Source organism: Hydra vulgaris, chromosome 02 (genome assembly GCF_038396675.1).
Source record: "Hydra vulgaris chromosome 02, alternate assembly HydraT2T_AEP".
NCBI classification, from domain to species: domain Eukaryota; kingdom Metazoa; phylum Cnidaria; class Hydrozoa; order Anthoathecata; family Hydridae; genus Hydra; species Hydra vulgaris.
In genome coordinates, this window is record NC_088921.1 from 33,898,101 (window position 1) to 33,917,500 (window position 19,400).

General features: G+C 25.9%; 1 protein-coding gene across 2 annotated transcripts in view; it reads left to right on the plus strand.

Moving 5' to 3' along the window:
• Positions 1-1,561: 1,561 nt before the first annotated feature.
• LOC100199786 (uncharacterized) overlaps positions 1,562-19,400 on the plus strand; it is a 147,189-nt gene continuing 129,350 nt past the window's right edge. Inside the window, exons 1-4 of one of the 2 annotated variants that reach the window (XM_065790671.1) lie at positions 1,562-1,806; positions 2,489-2,541; positions 3,047-3,229; positions 13,387-13,605. In XM_065790671.1, coding sequence (XP_065646743.1) covers positions 3,052-3,229; positions 13,387-13,605 — 397 coding nt within the window. In that variant the 5' untranslated portion in view covers positions 1,562-1,806; positions 2,489-2,541; positions 3,047-3,051. Of the gene's footprint in view, positions 1,807-2,488; positions 2,542-3,046; positions 3,230-12,998; positions 13,113-13,386; positions 13,606-19,400 lie in introns of those variants that run through there. The other variant, XM_065790672.1, reaches the window with a different exon arrangement.

The following is a 19,400-nucleotide window of genomic DNA, read 5'->3' on the forward strand; positions in this document are numbered from 1 at the left end:
TGTAAAACCTTAATGTTAAAAAAAAAAAAAAATATTATCAAATGTAATTTGATAATTTTTATATACATTGGTTTTCAACCACGTCTTTTTTGTAGTAGCTTGGTTGTCTGTTTTTCTGACGATTAATTATTCATTAAACCTATTCGCAAACTTCTTTCCAAAATTTTTGACTGTGTAGTTTACAGATTTTATTTTTTACAGATTTCAATTTTTTAAGTCAAAAATGTTTTTGAGCATCATGCTTTACACCAACATTTTCAAATTCAGCAACTTTTGGATAATTAAATTTGAATATATCTGCAATAATATTTTGTTTTAAAATTCCAAGTATTGAATAATAAAATATTTTATATTTAATAGTTTGATATTATAATATACATTCTGCTAATTTTTAATAGTTTTTAATAGTAACTAAATAATGAAATTTTAATAATTTTTAACAGTGATTAAACTACTAACAACCACTAAAAGTCTATTGTTGCTATGCGAGGCAAGGTATCCATAGTAATCAACAAAAATATTACCTTCATAAGAAGTGTGAATCACATTTTAATTCACATGCTCAATATTGTCTACATAGGCGCAAATAAAAAACCATTAAGTACTAATAATAGGTTATTGCTATGCAAAACTAGACACCATAACAATCAAATTAAAACATTAAAGCCAAATAGGGACTTATTGGGACAAACAATCAATCAAAACTCAATTTAAACATCACAGAGTTTAACTAAATATTAGACAGTACATGTCAATTGTGTCAATTAATAGTTATAGTGCAGCAAAAAACTATTTTCTAAAAATATGTAATCTTCTTACCTAAATTGCAATCACAAAAATATGTAATCTTATCAAAGTATTACTAAGATAATATGCCATGAAAAATACTATAATATGTATAATACTAACTTGTAAATATGTGTTGATAATTTTTTTCTAATGAAATGTTTTAAATGAGTTTTGAACTTAAATTGAATTGCACCCATTTGCCTAATGTGAATGTTTTCATTATTTGGTGAAGGTGGTGATGCAATGGCAACTTCCTCAATCATTGTTATTTTTGGACTTTTTAAGGACAAAATTGCTTTTAAAGTCAAAGATACACAGAATTGACTGCAATATAAACTAAAAATATTTTGAAAGAAATATCTAAACTTCTTCTAACACTTTACACTGCTAGTAAACCTAAATTTATTGTAATACATAACGTATGACAAAATAGTAAGCAACGCTGTAATTGTATCAAGTGGTGCTACTTCCAAAATAATGAATTAAAAAAACATGGTAGATAAAAAAGAAAAATACTGCTTTGGTTATTCCACCCTGAATGCTTAAATCCGAACCTTTGAATGTTTGCTACACATTAGCAATCGTGTGGGCATAAAAAAGTGGTAATTTAGAAGACATAAACCTGGTTAAGGCAATACAAATAACAGCTGATTGTTTCATTTAAAACAGTAACTTTTAACCATAAAACTTATTTTGTCATATTCGAAAAGTTTTGTTATAAAACAAAAACTTTGTATTTAGATTTATATTCGCGGCGTCTGTTACCGTGCGCAAAAAGTCGCGCATTCTTCCAGCTGTTTACTTCTCAGAGGACCCAATAGAAGCTCAAAATAAAGATTGTTGAAGATTTTAATCTTCCACAATAATTATAAGCATTATAATAGGAAACAGTCGGGTGTTTCTAAAAAAATATTTGCTTAATATGCTCTAAAAGACACGAGACCCTGTTATCAGTTCTCTGAAAGAACTGCCTGCAAAGAGAGTTGACGAATTGCCATCAGAGGATTTGAAATAACGGTAATATAATTTTCTTATGAATTATTCTTTGTTTCAAAATTTCAGAATTTTCTTTGTTTAATGAGTGTTCTGAATATTCAATGAAAATTGGATATACATTTTATGTATGCTTGCTTTTTAAATATACTTTTTATTTTGTACATAGTTTTTTTTATTATAAATATTATAAACTACAAAGTTATTAAACTAAGTAATTATTTGTTAAGACAATAAAGTATTATTTATTTCAACCATTCATGACCAAAACAATCGAATTACAGGAGAAAATGTTTTATACAGCTAACTCGCATCAGACAATTCACAGGGAGATATCTAGATAGTTGCAAATTTAGCTTTAGAAATTGAAGAAATTGTTGAGACCTGTTTGATCGAAGACGTGTTATTCTGCTAAAAAATAAATAATTGTTATAAATAACAACAGTTAGTTCATTAGTTTGTTACAAATTTTTTTTTAAATTAAAAAAAAAAAATTAAGCGCAACGTATTAAGCTTTGTTTATCTTTTAAGACGTTTGTGTGTTGTCAACCCTAACGGTTGTACGTTATTATAACCTGCTAAGTCTATAAAGTTTCTAGGTGTTTTTGTTTTTTTTTCTGAAAGTTTACATTTGAAATTGTTTTCAACAATCATAAAATCATTTAATCAGCGTAATGCCATTATAACCATAATCATTTTACTGCAGATTTCTACCTCAAGTGCTATAATCACTTGTTCAATCAATGGCACTCCAATAAGGTAAGAGTTTTTTCTGATAAATTTTTTGATTCTATCGTTTTTAATCTTTTTATGGTATATTTCGTAATCTTTGTGATTTCTCGTAGCATCTTTGTAGAAACTTTAACCATTTTCTTTTTTTTTTTAATTATCTTCTTTCTTCTTCTTCTTCTTCTTCTTCTTCTTCTTCTTCTTCTTCTTCTTCTTCTTCTTCTTCTTCTTCTTCTTCTTCTTCTTCTTCTTCTTCTTCTTCTTCTTCTTCTTCTTCTTCTTCTTCTTCTTCTTCTTCTTATTATTATTATTATTATTATTATTATTATTATTATTATTATTGCTATATATATATATATATATATATATATATATATATATATATATATATATATATATATATATATATATATTATTATTATTATTATTATTATTATTATTATTATTATTATTATTATTGTTATTGTTGTTATTATTATCGTTATTATTATTTTTATTATTATTATTATTATTTATTATTATTTTTATCTTTTAGTTAAAATGATTGGAAGCTTTATACTTTTCATCTTTTGTGTGGGGTACAATGAAGCTTATATCGATATCAGAGACAATCTAGATTACGCACGTGTTAGTGGTGCGTTTATTCCGATTAACGAAATTCTAAATTCCGAAAGCTCCCAACAGTTATCACAGCGCGATTCTGAACTAAATTTGCTTGGTAAGGTTTTTTTTTTTTTTCAAATGTTTAAAATATATAAACTTAAAATGATTTTTGACTTGTCCTTTGCTTTATCTTTTGCTTTCCTTTTTTTTCCTTTGCTTTATCCGTTATTCCAAAGGAAAATCAATGTAAAAAAGGCAAGCTTTTATCAATCAATATTTTAAAAGAAATATATTTCTTTTAAAATATTGATTGATAAATTCGAGATCCGTTTACGGATCTCGAATTTATTTACTGATAATGTTTTTCTCTTTACAAATAGGTTTATTTTTTATTTTATTTAACATTTTTTTCAGCTAACTTTGAGAATTTTACTTGCTCCAAGGGCTAAATATTAAGCTACGCCGCTGGTTCAACAAACATTCTCTTAGTTCAAATAAAGCTGAATTTAAAGACATCATTAAATTCAATTAAACAAATTTATTAAAGTCAATAATAATGAATGAATTAATGTCAATAATAATACTAAGAAAAAGCAATTAAGAAAAAAAGGAGTGATCTTAATTTTGAGCATTAAAGGAAACCATTAGAACAATAAAGAAAAAAGGGTAAATTTTGATTTATGGTAAAAGCAAATTGTGTTCTGCTGTGGTGGTATATAGTAAACTATTTGTAAGGCATACTTCTGGTTTCATAACATTTTAACTTTTTAGTAGAATAGAGTGATCTACTAAAAAGTTATATCAAAGCTTCCTTTAAATCAACAAATATACGTCTTCTAAAATATTTTATTATCGAGAGCTTTTCTTATAATTTCAGTGAAATTTTTGAGAGTGTGGAGAAGAGGGTTGAGTAGTAAGGGTTGTGTAGTAATTAAGAAGGTTGTGGACGGATTATAAGGACTAAGACTAAGTGTGGGTTGAGTAGTGATTAGCTTAAACTTTTCACCGGTATCTGTAATGACACTTAAGTTTTTCCAAGAAAACATCGAGCCTGTAATGCAACGCTTTTCAATAAGTTTACTTATATTAAAAAGAAGGGAGATTATAAGATATTTTAAATTTAAAAATTTTACATTTTTGTTAATTAATTCAATAAATTTTTTTTTTTTCTTCAGATATAAATACAATATATCTTAAGATAAAATTTCAAGGTAAATAATAGAGATAGTATTAGTGGAGCGGAGAAATGATTATTCGGTAATTTATGAAATCCAGTAAAGAGACTTTTTCAAAGAATGATTCTTAAATAAGTTAACAATACTAGTAGAAAAAAACTATGATAATAATGAGAGAGATAAGTTTAAGAAGAAATGTAGAAAAGTAATAAAAAGAAATAAGTAAAAGAAACAAATTTAATCTCATTTTAATCGTGTTTTTAATTGACATTAGATATTTCACTTTCAGTCACAGAGTTAATGAAGAACGGTTTAGCATTAGAAATGTTAGGAAAGTCACGAAAGACGCGTTTTGCTGGTATGGCTTAACAAAGTAGTTTTTTTGGATAAAACAGAAAAAGTTGTTAAATATATTAGATACGTCATTTTTCAAACTTAAATGATAAAACTATCATCTAAGTTTGAAAAATGTGAGAGAAAAAGTTAATTCATCTTTAAAATTTTTAGTAGATTTTGTGAAATTTGTGAACAGAAATAGAATTTAGTTGGTCGTGATTAATATAAAAGTTTAGATTTACGTTTAATTTGTTGTTTGTTTAGTTTTTCTAAGTTTTCATTAAATACATAAAGAAAGCTCTCAAAAATCTGCTTCTAATAGGAAATTGATGGATTTATCCATTATTTATTTCAATAAAGAATATCGAGTTTATATAACTAATTACCTCAAAGTTTCCCCTTTTATTAAAGCTCATATATATATATATATATATATATATATATTATATATATATATATATATATATATATATATATATATATATATATATATATATATATATATTTATATATATATATATATATATATATATATATATATATATATATATATATATATATATATATATATATATATATATATATATATATATATATATATATATATTTCGACATCTCTAACCATTTGGAAAGATGTGCAGTCTCTCCTTTGTTTAGACTAAATAAGTTTCTTCTGCAGTTGGAAAAAACTACTGAAACACAGACTTCAAGATCAAAATCGAAGTTTGGTCGGATATATTCTTGAATTTTTTTACATATTGAAGGTGTTATAGGCGTAAAGATTTTGATCTGATACCTTTATTTATAAAACAAGCTGCACAAGTACATAATTTGAAATCTGACGCCATGTTGGAAAGTGATAGTTATTTCTGGAAAGCAGTCGTAAATATCTAATTTCGACTACCATAATGGCTGATTTTAATAAAATTTACGAAAAAAACAAGAAAAAAACTATAAGTTTTGAAAATATGCATACTTAATACTTAGCTCAGAATTTTTCTGACAACTTAAGATATGTTTACTACTGAATTTGATTGATTAAATGCAAAAAAATTAGAATTCGGGAGCGTTTCAACATGGCGGTCAATTTGGAGAGTGTGTTACAAGTATTGCCTCCTGATGATAGTTAAACAATAAAACTTTACACAAATTTTAATCAGGGTGTATGTAAAAATCCGTCCAAGTATTTAATTTTTTTTTCAATCTATAATATATGACAAATAATCTTTAATATGACAAGCAATATCGCAGTTATGAAAGCATTATAGTGTTTTTTTTTCGACTTTTATTTTTTTTTCCAGCCGTTTCAAATAACTAACCTTATAACTCGCTTTAGTTTGATTTTAATTGTTCTATATAATAGGAAAACTTTTTTTTTCAACAAGATATTCAAGTTGGAAAAATTTTGCTTAATTTTTTGGGTATACCCAACGACATAGCAGACATCTCCTAGACACGCCCCTGAATGTACTGACATTCTTTATTAGTAAAAAACAAAGTGAATAATCAAGGCCGTAGACAACTTTTTTTGATGTTTGAGCTAAGCAAATTTAAAACATGAAGAAAACTCCATATTTAAGAATGTTCATATATATGAGGAATGTGGATGCTATGCAAAAAAATGCGGTGATTGGAGACTGGGAACAATAAAAACCCCAAAACGTTAGTCCCCCTCCCCCCCTTCAGCATCAAATAGGAGGGCAATGAGTCAAATTTGTTTTTGTTTTTTCAATCTTAAACTTAATTTATATTTATCGATGAATTTCAAATTTATTTTTTGCCTTGTTTGCATTATTAATGCAACTATTTTTTAGTTATTAGAGAAAGTTTATTGGAAAAAATCCCACGTTCCAAGTTATTGGAGAAAATCCCAAATTGATATAATTGATAATAAATAGAAAAAAATCTTGATTGTTATTCAGAATAAAATCATGGACTTATTTGCGGTAATAAGAGATACTGTGTGAAACCTTTATCTATATTTATCTATATTTATATATAAACTAGAATTACTACCACTAGACATTACAAAGTCATTAGAAAAGTTTAAAAGATTTGAATACAACCCGTTTTGCACATCACTGTTGATCCAACATTGATCGAGTGCTTCCGAGCAGTCTTGATTAAACGGTTAAAGGGTTTTTATAACACTAATAATGCTGTTTTACAGTTGCATAATCAACAATGAATTACAGTAGTTTTGTTATTGTCAATTTAACGTTGGTTGAATGTTTTTAGAAGTATTGATTAACCGCTAACTGATTGTGATTGACTGATAATGTAGAGTTTTGTTAACATTGGCAACGGTGCTTTAAGGATTTTTTTTTATTGTTGATTCAACTTCATTAAAAAAGTTAGTTACTCAATTAATTGAGTAATTATATTATAAGAATTAAGAAACAAGCTTTGAAGCGCAATTTTTATATTATCTTGACAAAACTTCACACTTTCTCAATACCTTTTGCAGTGATCCCTATAAAAAAAAAAATTTTGTTTTTTTTTATCTTAAAAGAATACCCCAATAATGTCTACTAAAACTCGAGGGTTTTCAAAAAATTTTGACTAAAAACTTGAGTTAAAACTTACATTTATGGCTTTAAAATAACACTTAATAACACAAAACAACACTTTTTTTCCGTTTCAACTTATCTAGTTACTATAGTTATCTAGTAATTAGAAAGAGAAACAATATTAAATTAAAAAGTAAAGTATTTTCTGAATTTTATGTTTTTTAAATCAAAACGAAGTTATTTGCTATTTTATTGTTTTTCTGTTGTTTGACGTTTAAACAGCGTGTCATGCATACGAAGCCACTTTTCTATGGCGGTTGTTATATCGCTATCTTTAGTTGATATTTCTTGTAATTTAATGGCATCTTAAAAAAAACACACAATAGAAACAAGCAATATTACATCGAAATAACTAACAACGTAATATTAAAATTTATGCTAAATATGTTCTATGTTTATAGGAGCAGCACATCTCCCCCACAATAAAACGAAATACTACTGTATCGAAGAAACACCTAACTAGATTCTAGTTAGGTTTACAGCTTAAATATTTTTGTTATCTTAGTTACTAGAAAGCTAACCAAATTCTTAAACTGTTTCTTGTACAAGAAAAATATTTTGGTTAGTTCAGCTAACCAAAGAAAAATGCGAACGGAAAAGAAACAATCAACTTTGATCAATTTTTTTAAACATCTAGAAAACCTTTAAAAACCAATAATTGTATATTAAATGTAAGATCAATAAATAATCATTATAAGTATGTTAATTGATGGTTACCGGTACAACTGCCGTTGCTCAAATTCGAGTTACCGCGGTATACAAGTTTGATCTAACATTTCATTTACACTAATTCAAAATTTAAAGGATGCATTTTCAACAGAGTTTTTATCAAAGCCAAAAGTAGCAAGGCCAAAAGTAGCAAGGCCAAGACCAACCCAAGACCAAGGCTGAAAGTTACAAGGCCAAGGCCAAGAGTTTTAATGTAAAGACCAATATAAGAGTTTCAAGACCAAGGCCTACGCAAACATTTTCAAGACCAAAGACCTTTTTTTTCCCTTACGTTAAGGTCAATTATTAACAAAACTATTGGTTGCAAGTAATGTTACAACTTTTTTTTTTAATTTTATTTAGGTGCCCCAAGAAGTCCCTACGGTATTATCCCAGAGCACCGCGGATGAGCATTTAGTTTGAAGTTCATGCCTCCTTCCTAACCGATGTCGCAAAACTTGCCCAGGTTTGAACCAAGTGGGATTTGAACTAAGAACTCTTTGTTTCTGAGGCAAGTGCGCTACCACTGCGCCATGGCTGCTCAATAAAACCACAAGTTGTAAAATTAGACCAAGATATTCACGGAACTCAACAAAGTAAATAAGAAAATATACTTGTAGATATATATGAAGGTCGAAAACAAAAATGCATAAAAATAAAGAATGAAAACTTTTAATTCTTTAACTTTATGTATTTTTTTTGAAGGTCAAAGGCAAAACAATCAAGGCCAAGATCAAGACCAAGGCCAAAGACTAACAATTCTGGTTTTCAACTTCTGGGTGTAGTTAAGGCAATTTACAAATTATTCGAATTGTTTTATTTGGAATTAGCATTATTTTATCAGCGCATTATGTCCAAACAAGAGCTTTAGATGTTATATTTTTTTTTTGCTGGAGATTTTTTTAATATTTAAAGAAACGTTTCCTTTTTTTAAAATAATTTTCGAAACATTTCTACAACCCCTAAAAGTGAATCTAAAGAACATCATTTTGGTGTCTTTAGATTACTTTCGCTCATCGACGTTAAAATGAATTTAGTTGAATTCTTTTGAAAAAGTGCGTTAACCTAAGGTTAAGGCATTTTTCAAAAGCATCCTAGTTATAATCGGTTCTAACGTATATTAACTATATATAGTTGTCAAAATTCAATATTTCTATCAATTTTCACAGAATATACTATAATTCCGACCAAGAAAGAGCTTATAATTAAGAAAAACTTCCAATAAACGATCAAAACAGATTATATTATTAAGCTTAGATGTTCATTTCACCAAAACAACGTATTTATTTAAAATATTATTCAAATTTGGACAATCGCGCTTGTCCAAATTGTCCTTAAAATATTAAACCGCTTAAGCGGTTTAGTATTTTAAAATTGCCTTAACAACACCGAGTTACTTAAAAATGTATCTATTGCGTCCGAAGTATTCAAAATATTCCAAAAACTAATAACTTCAATATATATATATTTATATTATGATATATACTAAAATGCATGTTTTGAGAAAATATTCCATGAAAATGATGCCTTTCATATAAGATTAAATTGTTCTCATAAAAAGATGATGAGTCCAGAAATTCAAATACCTAGGAAAGAACATTGCAAAAACTTTACCAGGCATTTTTCAGCTATCACAAATTCACTCCTAATAGGAGTTTTAAATTTAAAACAAAAATTGGAACTTAAGTTATTTATGAACAATTGAAACATATCTTTGTTTTTAATTTTTAAGTTAATAAGATTGTTTAAGAGTGCTGAGTCTCTTAAGTGTTTGTATGTTGGATATATGATAACAAACGATAGATTTGACCAGTTAAAGAGATTGTTAAAAAACTTTTGAGTAAGATCCATGTTAATCATTAAGGTCATATTATTGGCATTCAAGAAATGATACGTGTTGGGTTTCATCAACAAACCTGTTGTTAACAAATAGTATTCCAACAACTGTCAAAGAAAGACAATTCAAAATCATTGAGATTGAACATTGAAGACAACTGGGAAAACTTTAAACCAGAGAACTAAACTTTTATCATTGTTTAAGATTGTTAATTACAATTAATGCAAATATTGCTGTCCAGAGTTTAATATTTTTTATCACTATTTTATTTTAATATTTTATTTTTATTTTTGTAATTCACTATATTTTTGTGTTTATTATTATAAAATATTTGGTGAAAATCAGATTTAAAAAATAAATCTTTGTATTTTTTTTTTGTATTACAGAGTTTATTTTGATAGAACTCTGAAGATTTTTGTTACATTTTTTTTTGAATCTTTATAAAGAAACTTTAGGCTTGAATACTTAAAATCTGTAGAATCTAAGATAGCATGGTGTCAAGCATTAGTTGAGTTCACCTGGAATCTAGCCCAATACAAAAATGAGTGGTTATGACAAAATCTTTTTTCTTCTTTCCGTTGAGGTTTAATTCTGAAACTTTTATCATTGAAACATAAAAGTTGTTTTAAAGATTTTTTATTTTTTTTAAAGTACAACATTAAAAACCACCCTTTTGAAACACTAAAACAATAAAGTTTGCACTTGTAAAACTTATAAAGTTTGCACTTATAAAACTCATACATATGATATAATATCATAGTATTAAGTTTTTGGTAAAAAGTATCAAAGTATTAAATAAACAGGGCTGCTTTAGAATATGAAATGTCTCTTCCACCCCTTACTTGTAACCCCTTTTTTCACATGAAATTAACAAAAAATATGTTGAAATGTGATATCACTAGTTTTTCTCACACACCCTTTTATAGTATGACTTGTAATTTATTTGATTGTGTAAGTTATGACAACATTAAAGTATCATTAAATATTTGTATATTATCTTAGCAACTTATTTTGATGTATAAAAGGTTACATACCATTTATTACATCTTTTATTAAGTTATATAATTTTTATGTTAATTATGTGTGCGTGGAAAACCAATCATTATTGTGCAGCACCTCAAGAAACATTGAAAGTTAATATATTTTAAAGAAGTTAAAATTCTGCAACTCATTTTAATAGAATTGTAAATTATTGAGTGTACAGATATCTATAACCAAAAAATCTAGTTGCATACTTTTTTATTATGTTGATTAAAATTGACTGATAATAATCCGAAGTTGTCATAGTTTGCATAATCAAAAAAATTACATGTAATAATATTTCGGCCAGCATGACATTTGCATAGTAGAAGTTATGGTTTGTATTTGTATGTCAGGGCAAAATCTGTTATTTAGTTAAGGTTATTAATGTTTTTAATATTTTATTTTTAGTTATCATTAATAGTTATGAGATATTATATATTTTAATGGTTTGAATTTAAAATTTCAAATTTTTAAAATTTGCATTTATGTAATTTATATGTATGTGTATTGTTTATATAAAAGTATAAATATAAAAATATAAATTGTTAAGTAAAAAACAATTTTTACAAAACAATTTTTACATTATAAACATTAAATAGTTCCCTAATATTATTAAAAAAAAGTTTTTTAAAAGTATGTCATGTTGGGTCTCAAACGAAGCAAAATCATATAAAAATTTCAAAAATAATATTTATTTTATAAAAAAACAGTGATAAAATAACTTATAATTAAAAAATCTTGTTAAATTACCTATTTTTCATTTTCAGTGAAAAAACATAATTTTCTGTTCATTAAAACCTAAAATAAAAATTTAATTATAAAATGATTGATATTTTTGAAATTTTTATATAATTTCACTTCGTTTGAGACCCAACATGACATACTTTTGAAAAACTTTTTTTTTTAAATAATATTAGAGATCTACTAAATGTTCGAGGGTTAGTACCAAACCCTTAAAATATTTTTTATTCAAAAATTTTTAAAATCCTGTATTTTTTTATTATATACAACATATTCAGGGGGTGTCAGCAGTCATTTTCTAAAAAAAAAAATTGTTTTTAGAACCACCCGAATATATATATATATATATATATATATTTTATACATATATAGTATACGTATATATACATACATACATACATGCATACGACTATGCTCTCCAGAGACAACCTGGGTAAATTTTGTATATATATATATATATATATATATATATATATATATATATATATATATATATATATATATATATATATATATATATATATATATGTAAATTATGTTAGTGTATTTTACAAATAGAGTGCTTAACGTTCTTAAAGAACAGAGCAATAATAAATTTGTAAAAAACACTTATCTAACTTTTTCTTCTACTTGAAGTTTCACCATTTTTTTCACCAAAACTAGTAACTCTTCCTGATGGAAGAGTTACTAGTTTTGAGAGTTAGTAACTTTTGCCATCAGGAAGAGTTACTAGTTTTGAGAGTTAGTAACTCTTCCTGATGATCCAGCAATGGTGAAACTTCAAGTATAAGAAAAAGTTAGATCAGTGTTTTTTACTAATTTATTATTGCTCTGTTCTTTAAGAACGTTGAGCACTCTATTTGTAAAATACACTAACATAATTTACATATATATATATATATATATATATATATATATATATATATATATATATATATATATATATATATATATATATATATTATATATATATATATATATATATATATTATATATATATATATATATATATATATATATACATATATATATATATATATATATATACATACTAATTATAGTATATATATATATATATATATATATATATATATATATATATATATATATATAATACTAATATATATATATAATAATTACTAATTATATATATATATATATATATATATATATATATATATATATATATATATATATATATATATATATATATATATATATATAATTAGTTAAATTAGTTAATTATATAAAATTTTAAAATCCATATATAAATAGCTGTTATATTTTTTTATTTTACTTTAAAAGTTTGGTAAGTTCTTTAATAGTAAATCATTTACTGGCTTTTTTTTTTTAATAAAAGATCAAGTACATCAAAATGATTTGAAATCATTAAAAAGTTATAAAATATTATTCAAGAGTAATAAAACTGTATATTTATTAAAAAAGTTATAAATATTAGTTTCAGTTTTAAATGAATTCATAAATTGGTTGTTTAGGACAATAAAACAAAAATTAAAAATATACTAAAAAAAATCAAAATTTCCTACTTGTATCAAAAATGTGTTTACAGAGAAATGACATGAAATTTTTTTTCAGGAAATACTGGGGGTGAGTATTTGATGGGGATTATTTGATGATGGATTAGTTGAGTTGTATTTATATGTTAGATTTGTGGATTCATTGAAATCGTTTTATTAAAATGTTAACAAATAAATGATGTGTAAAGATAGTTATACAAAAATTCAGTCAAACTTTTTTTATTCATTTGTGTGTTTGTGGTTTCTTATACTTTTTGCATTTTACTATTTTATTTGGTTTTGTATATTTGTGTTTAACTATTTTAGGTAATTATGTTCTTTTATTATTGAAATTTCGCTTTTAGATGAGTTTGAAAGAATTTCAGATTTTGTAAAAAAAGTTAAAGACGCGATCGATAATAAAAGAGCTACAGTTCAACTTTATGAAAATTGTGATGTTGATGTTTCTTTTAATGATCCAAATTATTCTATAAAAGCTGGAGATTCTTGTGTAGATAAAATTAATATTGGTATACTTATCAACAAATTCTTTGGAAACTTTGATATTGAGCTTCTTTCTTCAGGTAAAAATTATTTCTTAAGAACAAAATGTTAAACTTTACTTATTTAATTATTTTAAGTTTTGTTCAACTTTAAATTGGTTTAATTTCAAAATTTTAGAAAAATGTTTTATTTAAGTGACTTAGTTTTGCAGTATTTCTTTGTCTCAGATTAAGCGAGTTAAAGGAAAAGCTCTCAAGCACCTTAAGAAGATTTACAAAATAATTACATTCTTTTGAATGTGGTTCTGAAGTTAAATATATAGAATAATAAGGTGATTAGTCATTCTTTTGAAGATAGTATTGTGATTCTTTTGAATACACCGGGGTTTTTACTATAGTGTTATACTATTTTATGTTTATACTATTTTTATATAATCAAACTGTTTGCTTTTTCTTTGTTTATATTCTTGTATTAACTATCATGCAAAAAATATTTGCGTGGTGTTTTATGGTGCATGTATACAAATGTATCACACAATGTCATAAAAGTTTTTAATTTATGTTTTTAAGTTATGTTTAAATTTAAAGTTGATTAAAAGAGTAAATGTAAAGAATTTTTTGTTTTAAAAGGTTCCTTTAGTTATTTTTGTATTGAGTTATCACATTTTTCAATGAGATAACTCAATACAAAAATATTTTTATTTTTATCTAGACAAGCTCCAAAAATGATTTTTTTATATTGTTGGACCGACTCCAAATGAATATCTTGTCCCATTGTTGTCAGGTTGCATCTCTCCCTAAATGCATCATTGTCAGGTTGCATCTCTCCCTAAATGCATCGTTGTCAGGTTGCATCTCTCCCTAAATGCATTGTTGTCAGGTTGCATCTCTCCCTAAATGCTACTATGTTTGCTACCCAAGCAAGCATTCTCATCACCAAAAACCAAATCAATCAAAACTTAATCTTGTGTGACTTGTCATTGAGTTAAATTTAAATGTTTTCTTTACACAAGCATTAATGTTTTGGAATTCACTCCTGACACATGCAGTATACAGTTTTTAAAGTCTTCTGCTAATTACTTCCTTACTCTTCTATTTATTTTCAGTTAGTTCTTAACTTGAAAAGTGTTTGTTAGCAGCCTTGTTGGGAGTGAATTTGTTAAAACAAAAAAACCCCAAAGAAATTAAACTAATGTGATTAAACAATGGAGATTAAACCATAGATATTAAACCATTGAGATACGAGTGGAATTATTATGAAGGATTAATTACCTTTACTTTTTACACATTATGATTCAATCATGAAATTTAATGTTACAATCAAGTTCTAATATTTAAAATATTTGATTTCAAATTATGTTATATTTTCACTTATAAGTATAAAAGGGTATTGTTGGATTATTTTAAGAAAATGTGAGAGTAAATAGAACACAAAGAATAATACATAATACCCCTATACATACCTAAGACATGTATAGTTTTTTTAATTTCAATTCACCTCCCCAAGGCCATGAAGGTCACTACAGTCCAGGAGGCTACTTTAGTTGCGGTTACAACCCTCTCTTAACTTTATAACTCCAAAACACGAACCTTGATAAACAAGGTCGTAGTGCAAAGAAACAAGTTGAGCGCAGTACTACCATAGATGTGGTGTGGATCGAAGTCTGAACTTCTCGCTTATAAGGCAAGCGCTCTACCACTACACCACTACTGCATATATAACTAAGAATAATAAATGGTTAAAATGTACCTAGTACCAATTAAAACAGTTTACGCTAAAAGATTTTGTCACAGAATGTATGAGTTATGGAGCATTTCTACATACTGAGGTGTATGTATGATATATATATATATATATATATATATATATATATATATATCATACATACACCTTTATATATACAAATATATATATATATATATATATATATATATAAGCTGTATGTATGATATATATATATATATATATATATATATATGTGTATATATAATATAAATATGTATATATATATATATATGTATACATATATACATATATATATATATGTATATATATATACATATATATATATATATATATATATAATAATATATATATATGTGTATATATATATATATATACATACATATATATATATATATATATATATATATATATATATATATATATATATATGTATATATATATATATAAAACATAGAAACGAGGTCGGCAATTTTTTGCCGATCTCAAATACTTTAAGGTCGGCAGTTAGGTCGGCATTGCCGAATGCCGACCCTAATTCCGAGGGTTGTATATATATATACAGTGTTGGCCATTAAATTAGGACATTGACAAAAAAGTTACATATTACATTTATTTTCATATATAAATGCACCAAAATGAAATGCTAATAATGAAATAGTTAGTGAGTACATAATAAATCAGTTTAAAAAAAATTAATATATTGTATGTCCTCCTCTGACATCTATGAGCGCTTTTACACGTCTTGGCATTCCACGAATAAACTGATCTGCAAGTTTCTTGAGACGCTCATCATGATGCCAGACATGAACTAGCTTCTCAATTAACTGTGTCCTATTAGTTGAAACTGTTTTATTTACTTCCCTCTTTAACTCTCTCCACAGTTCCTCAATGGGGTTACAATCTGGGCTGTTTCCTGGCCATTTTAATGCTGGGACATTCCTTTCGTGAAGAAGTTTAGCGATGGATTTGGCCATGTGACAAGGTGCACCATCGTGCATATATATGTAATTGCCATCTGGATACCATTCATCTAATTGTGAAAATAACTTTCTCTCTAATAAGTTTTTGTATTTTTTTTGGTTCATTATACCATCTACAATGTGGAGTCGCCCTGTCCCATGAATAGATATATAGATATCACGCTCCAGACCATAATCTTCTGTGGGTGTTTAACAGTTTCTTGAATACAGTCTGGATGATATGCTTCTGTTAATCTTCTCCTAACATACTGTGTCTTTTCTCCCAAAACTTCTAGCATTGTCTCATCTAAGAAGCAGACCTAAGTATAGACAATACAAAGTTTCTTTTAATAGAACACCACAATTTCATAACAATCAATAAATTAATTATTATCAATACTAAACAGAATGTCGAGGTTGCTCACATTAATGCAATTATTACATTTAAAACAAAAAGCAAAAAGTTTATTCTAATAAGTAATAATAACCAGCAATCAAGGACAATATTTACTAAAACAAATATTAATATTCAATAAATACCTTTGTCCAATCATCTTCAGTCCAGTTCTGGTGATCTTTCGCCCAAGCTAGTTGCTTCTTGCACATTGCCGGTGTAAGCTTTGGTTTTTTCTGTGGCCTGTAGGCCTTGTATCCATGTTCCACTAGGCATCTTCTCACAGTTCTACTACTGACTTCAACTCCAGCTTTCCCCTATTCACTGAATAAATCAGAAGATGATCTACGCCTGTTTTCATGACAAAGCTTTATCAGTTCTCGATCACAACCGGGTGTTGATTTGCGTGGTCTGGCACAGTTACTTCTCTTAGTTTCAGTAATATTGCCACCAGTAAACAAAGTTTTTTTAATTCTGCCAACAGTCTGATGGGAAACATTAAGTCTTTTAGCAATATCTATATTTGTAAAAGACGAATGTTGCAACAAGGTAGCAACCTCACGACGTTTTGCGGGACTAATGTCCGAGCATTTACCCATTATTAATTTATAAAAATTTACAGATATATTATAGTAATTTCAAAATATAAACTTCCCTTAAATCCAGTCAGTATATTAATTATTACTAATTTGACTAATCATTAAAAGTTTTATTCTGTTGCATACTGTTCAACATAACACCAACACAACTTCAATATGAACTTAATCACCTCGCGAATTCTTAACTGACATACAACGATAAAACTAACTTAAAATTCTTAGCATTAATTAATATTTTTCAAAACGTTTGTTTATTATTAAATTACCATGGTTCCAGAACACTAACACAGCATTGGTTGTGTTATTTTTAACTCAAAATCAAGAAAAAGTGAAACTTTTATGAATGTCCTAATTTAATGACCAACACTGTATATATATACACACACAGAATTACAATGTTAATAAAACGGGAAACTTAATGTTTTATTATTTAAAAGTTTGAAAAAATATTTTGAAGTATTCTTTACATTGTGAAGAATTAATGGAAGTTGTTGCATTATTTTTTGATTACAATTGTTTAAATATTAACATTTAAATCAAACCTTTTGTTAGACTGTATGATTTTGAGCTAATAATTAATTAACTAAAATAAGTTACTGAGTCAACATCTTTAATTGAAATTATAGCAATGTTTCTCCTTTGGAAACTGCACCACAAAATCTTTAGATTTCTATTTAAATATGTTTTACATATAGTAAAAATAATGTAGGCTCGAGAGAAACGATGCACAAAATATTTGAATAGGTTTATTTATGTATGTTTTCAAATCTATTAAAGTGGAATTTTTTTATTATCAGGGATCAGAATGTTATTTAATTTTTTATACAAGTTTACTTTCAACTGCAGGCTACAGGCAATTGCTGTTTAAATTAAGAATAATTTACAAAATAAAAAAAGATTATTACAAAAAATAATTTAAAATAAAAAAGTTACAAGACAAGAAAAAATAAGACTTGAAAAGCTTACAATTTTGAAAATCAATTATATGTATTAGCAAAACACAACTAATAGAACTTCAAAGTTTTCTGGTGCAGAAAGAAGCAGAAGCGGTTTGAGCAATATTAATAATATAAAAAGATGTTAGTTAAATATCAAGTTTAAAGAAATTGAATGTTAATAGTTTGAAAAAATGATGATAACTCATTTATAGAAAAGAAACAAAAAATTTTAAATGGTATTTCATAGTTGCTTAGGTATGTTTATCATGTGTTTTTGCATCATATCTTAAAAAAAAGAGCGTTGTTAGAACATTCAACTCAGGTATGGCATCACTATTTAATAAGAATGTGAAATAAATTATAAAGGTAAAGAACATCAGGAGTTAGAAAATAAAGAGCATTATGGAGAAAAAAGCGAGGTTATATAAGTGGTTTAAGAGATTATACAAGAGGTTTAAAGGTTTTTTTCCATTTATTTCTCTAAATCTGCTAGGGATGTGGTGTGGATACAACTCTGAACTTTTTACATTGTTATACAATTTGCTATATGGTTTCCAGGAGAGACAATAGAAAAAGATTTTCAAGGAAAATGATGTATAATAGATAATCCGGAAAAAGGCACAATAAATGTGTTACCATTTGTTGATGTAAGAATATCAAAACAATCTGTTGTTGTAAATATCTGAGTTTTATTTGAATTTAAACTATGTTCATTGCTTCTCATTGTTCATTAGATTGTAATTTAGTGTTTGCAATCTACTGTTACTTTATGTTCAAAAACTTGTGTTTAAAGAAAATTACTTTTCGATTTAAAATAAAAATTGTGAAAACTTTTAATGGTAAAGACTAGAAATTGTTTGTTGCATTTTGTTGCTATTCAAAGCAGAACTTTTGTAAGTTAAATAAACATTAAAAAAAAGCTAAAAAAAAACAAAACACAACCTACTATAAATCACATTAATCTATGATAAATCCACAAGAAAAAAAGAAAAAAAGTTCATTAAATAGCAATGTGTCACTCCAATCACAAATAACAAAATAAACAGTTCCAATCTTAAATTAATAGAAATTTTAGATTTTTTAAAATTATTGATAAATATGAAGTTTAGAAATTTATTCAATTCTAAAAGTTCAAATACTTCAAAAAGTAACACAAACAAACTTGTAACAAATAATTTAACCAAATAATTTTTATTATAAAAACTATCAATGTCTTTCAATTTATTATAATATGTTTAT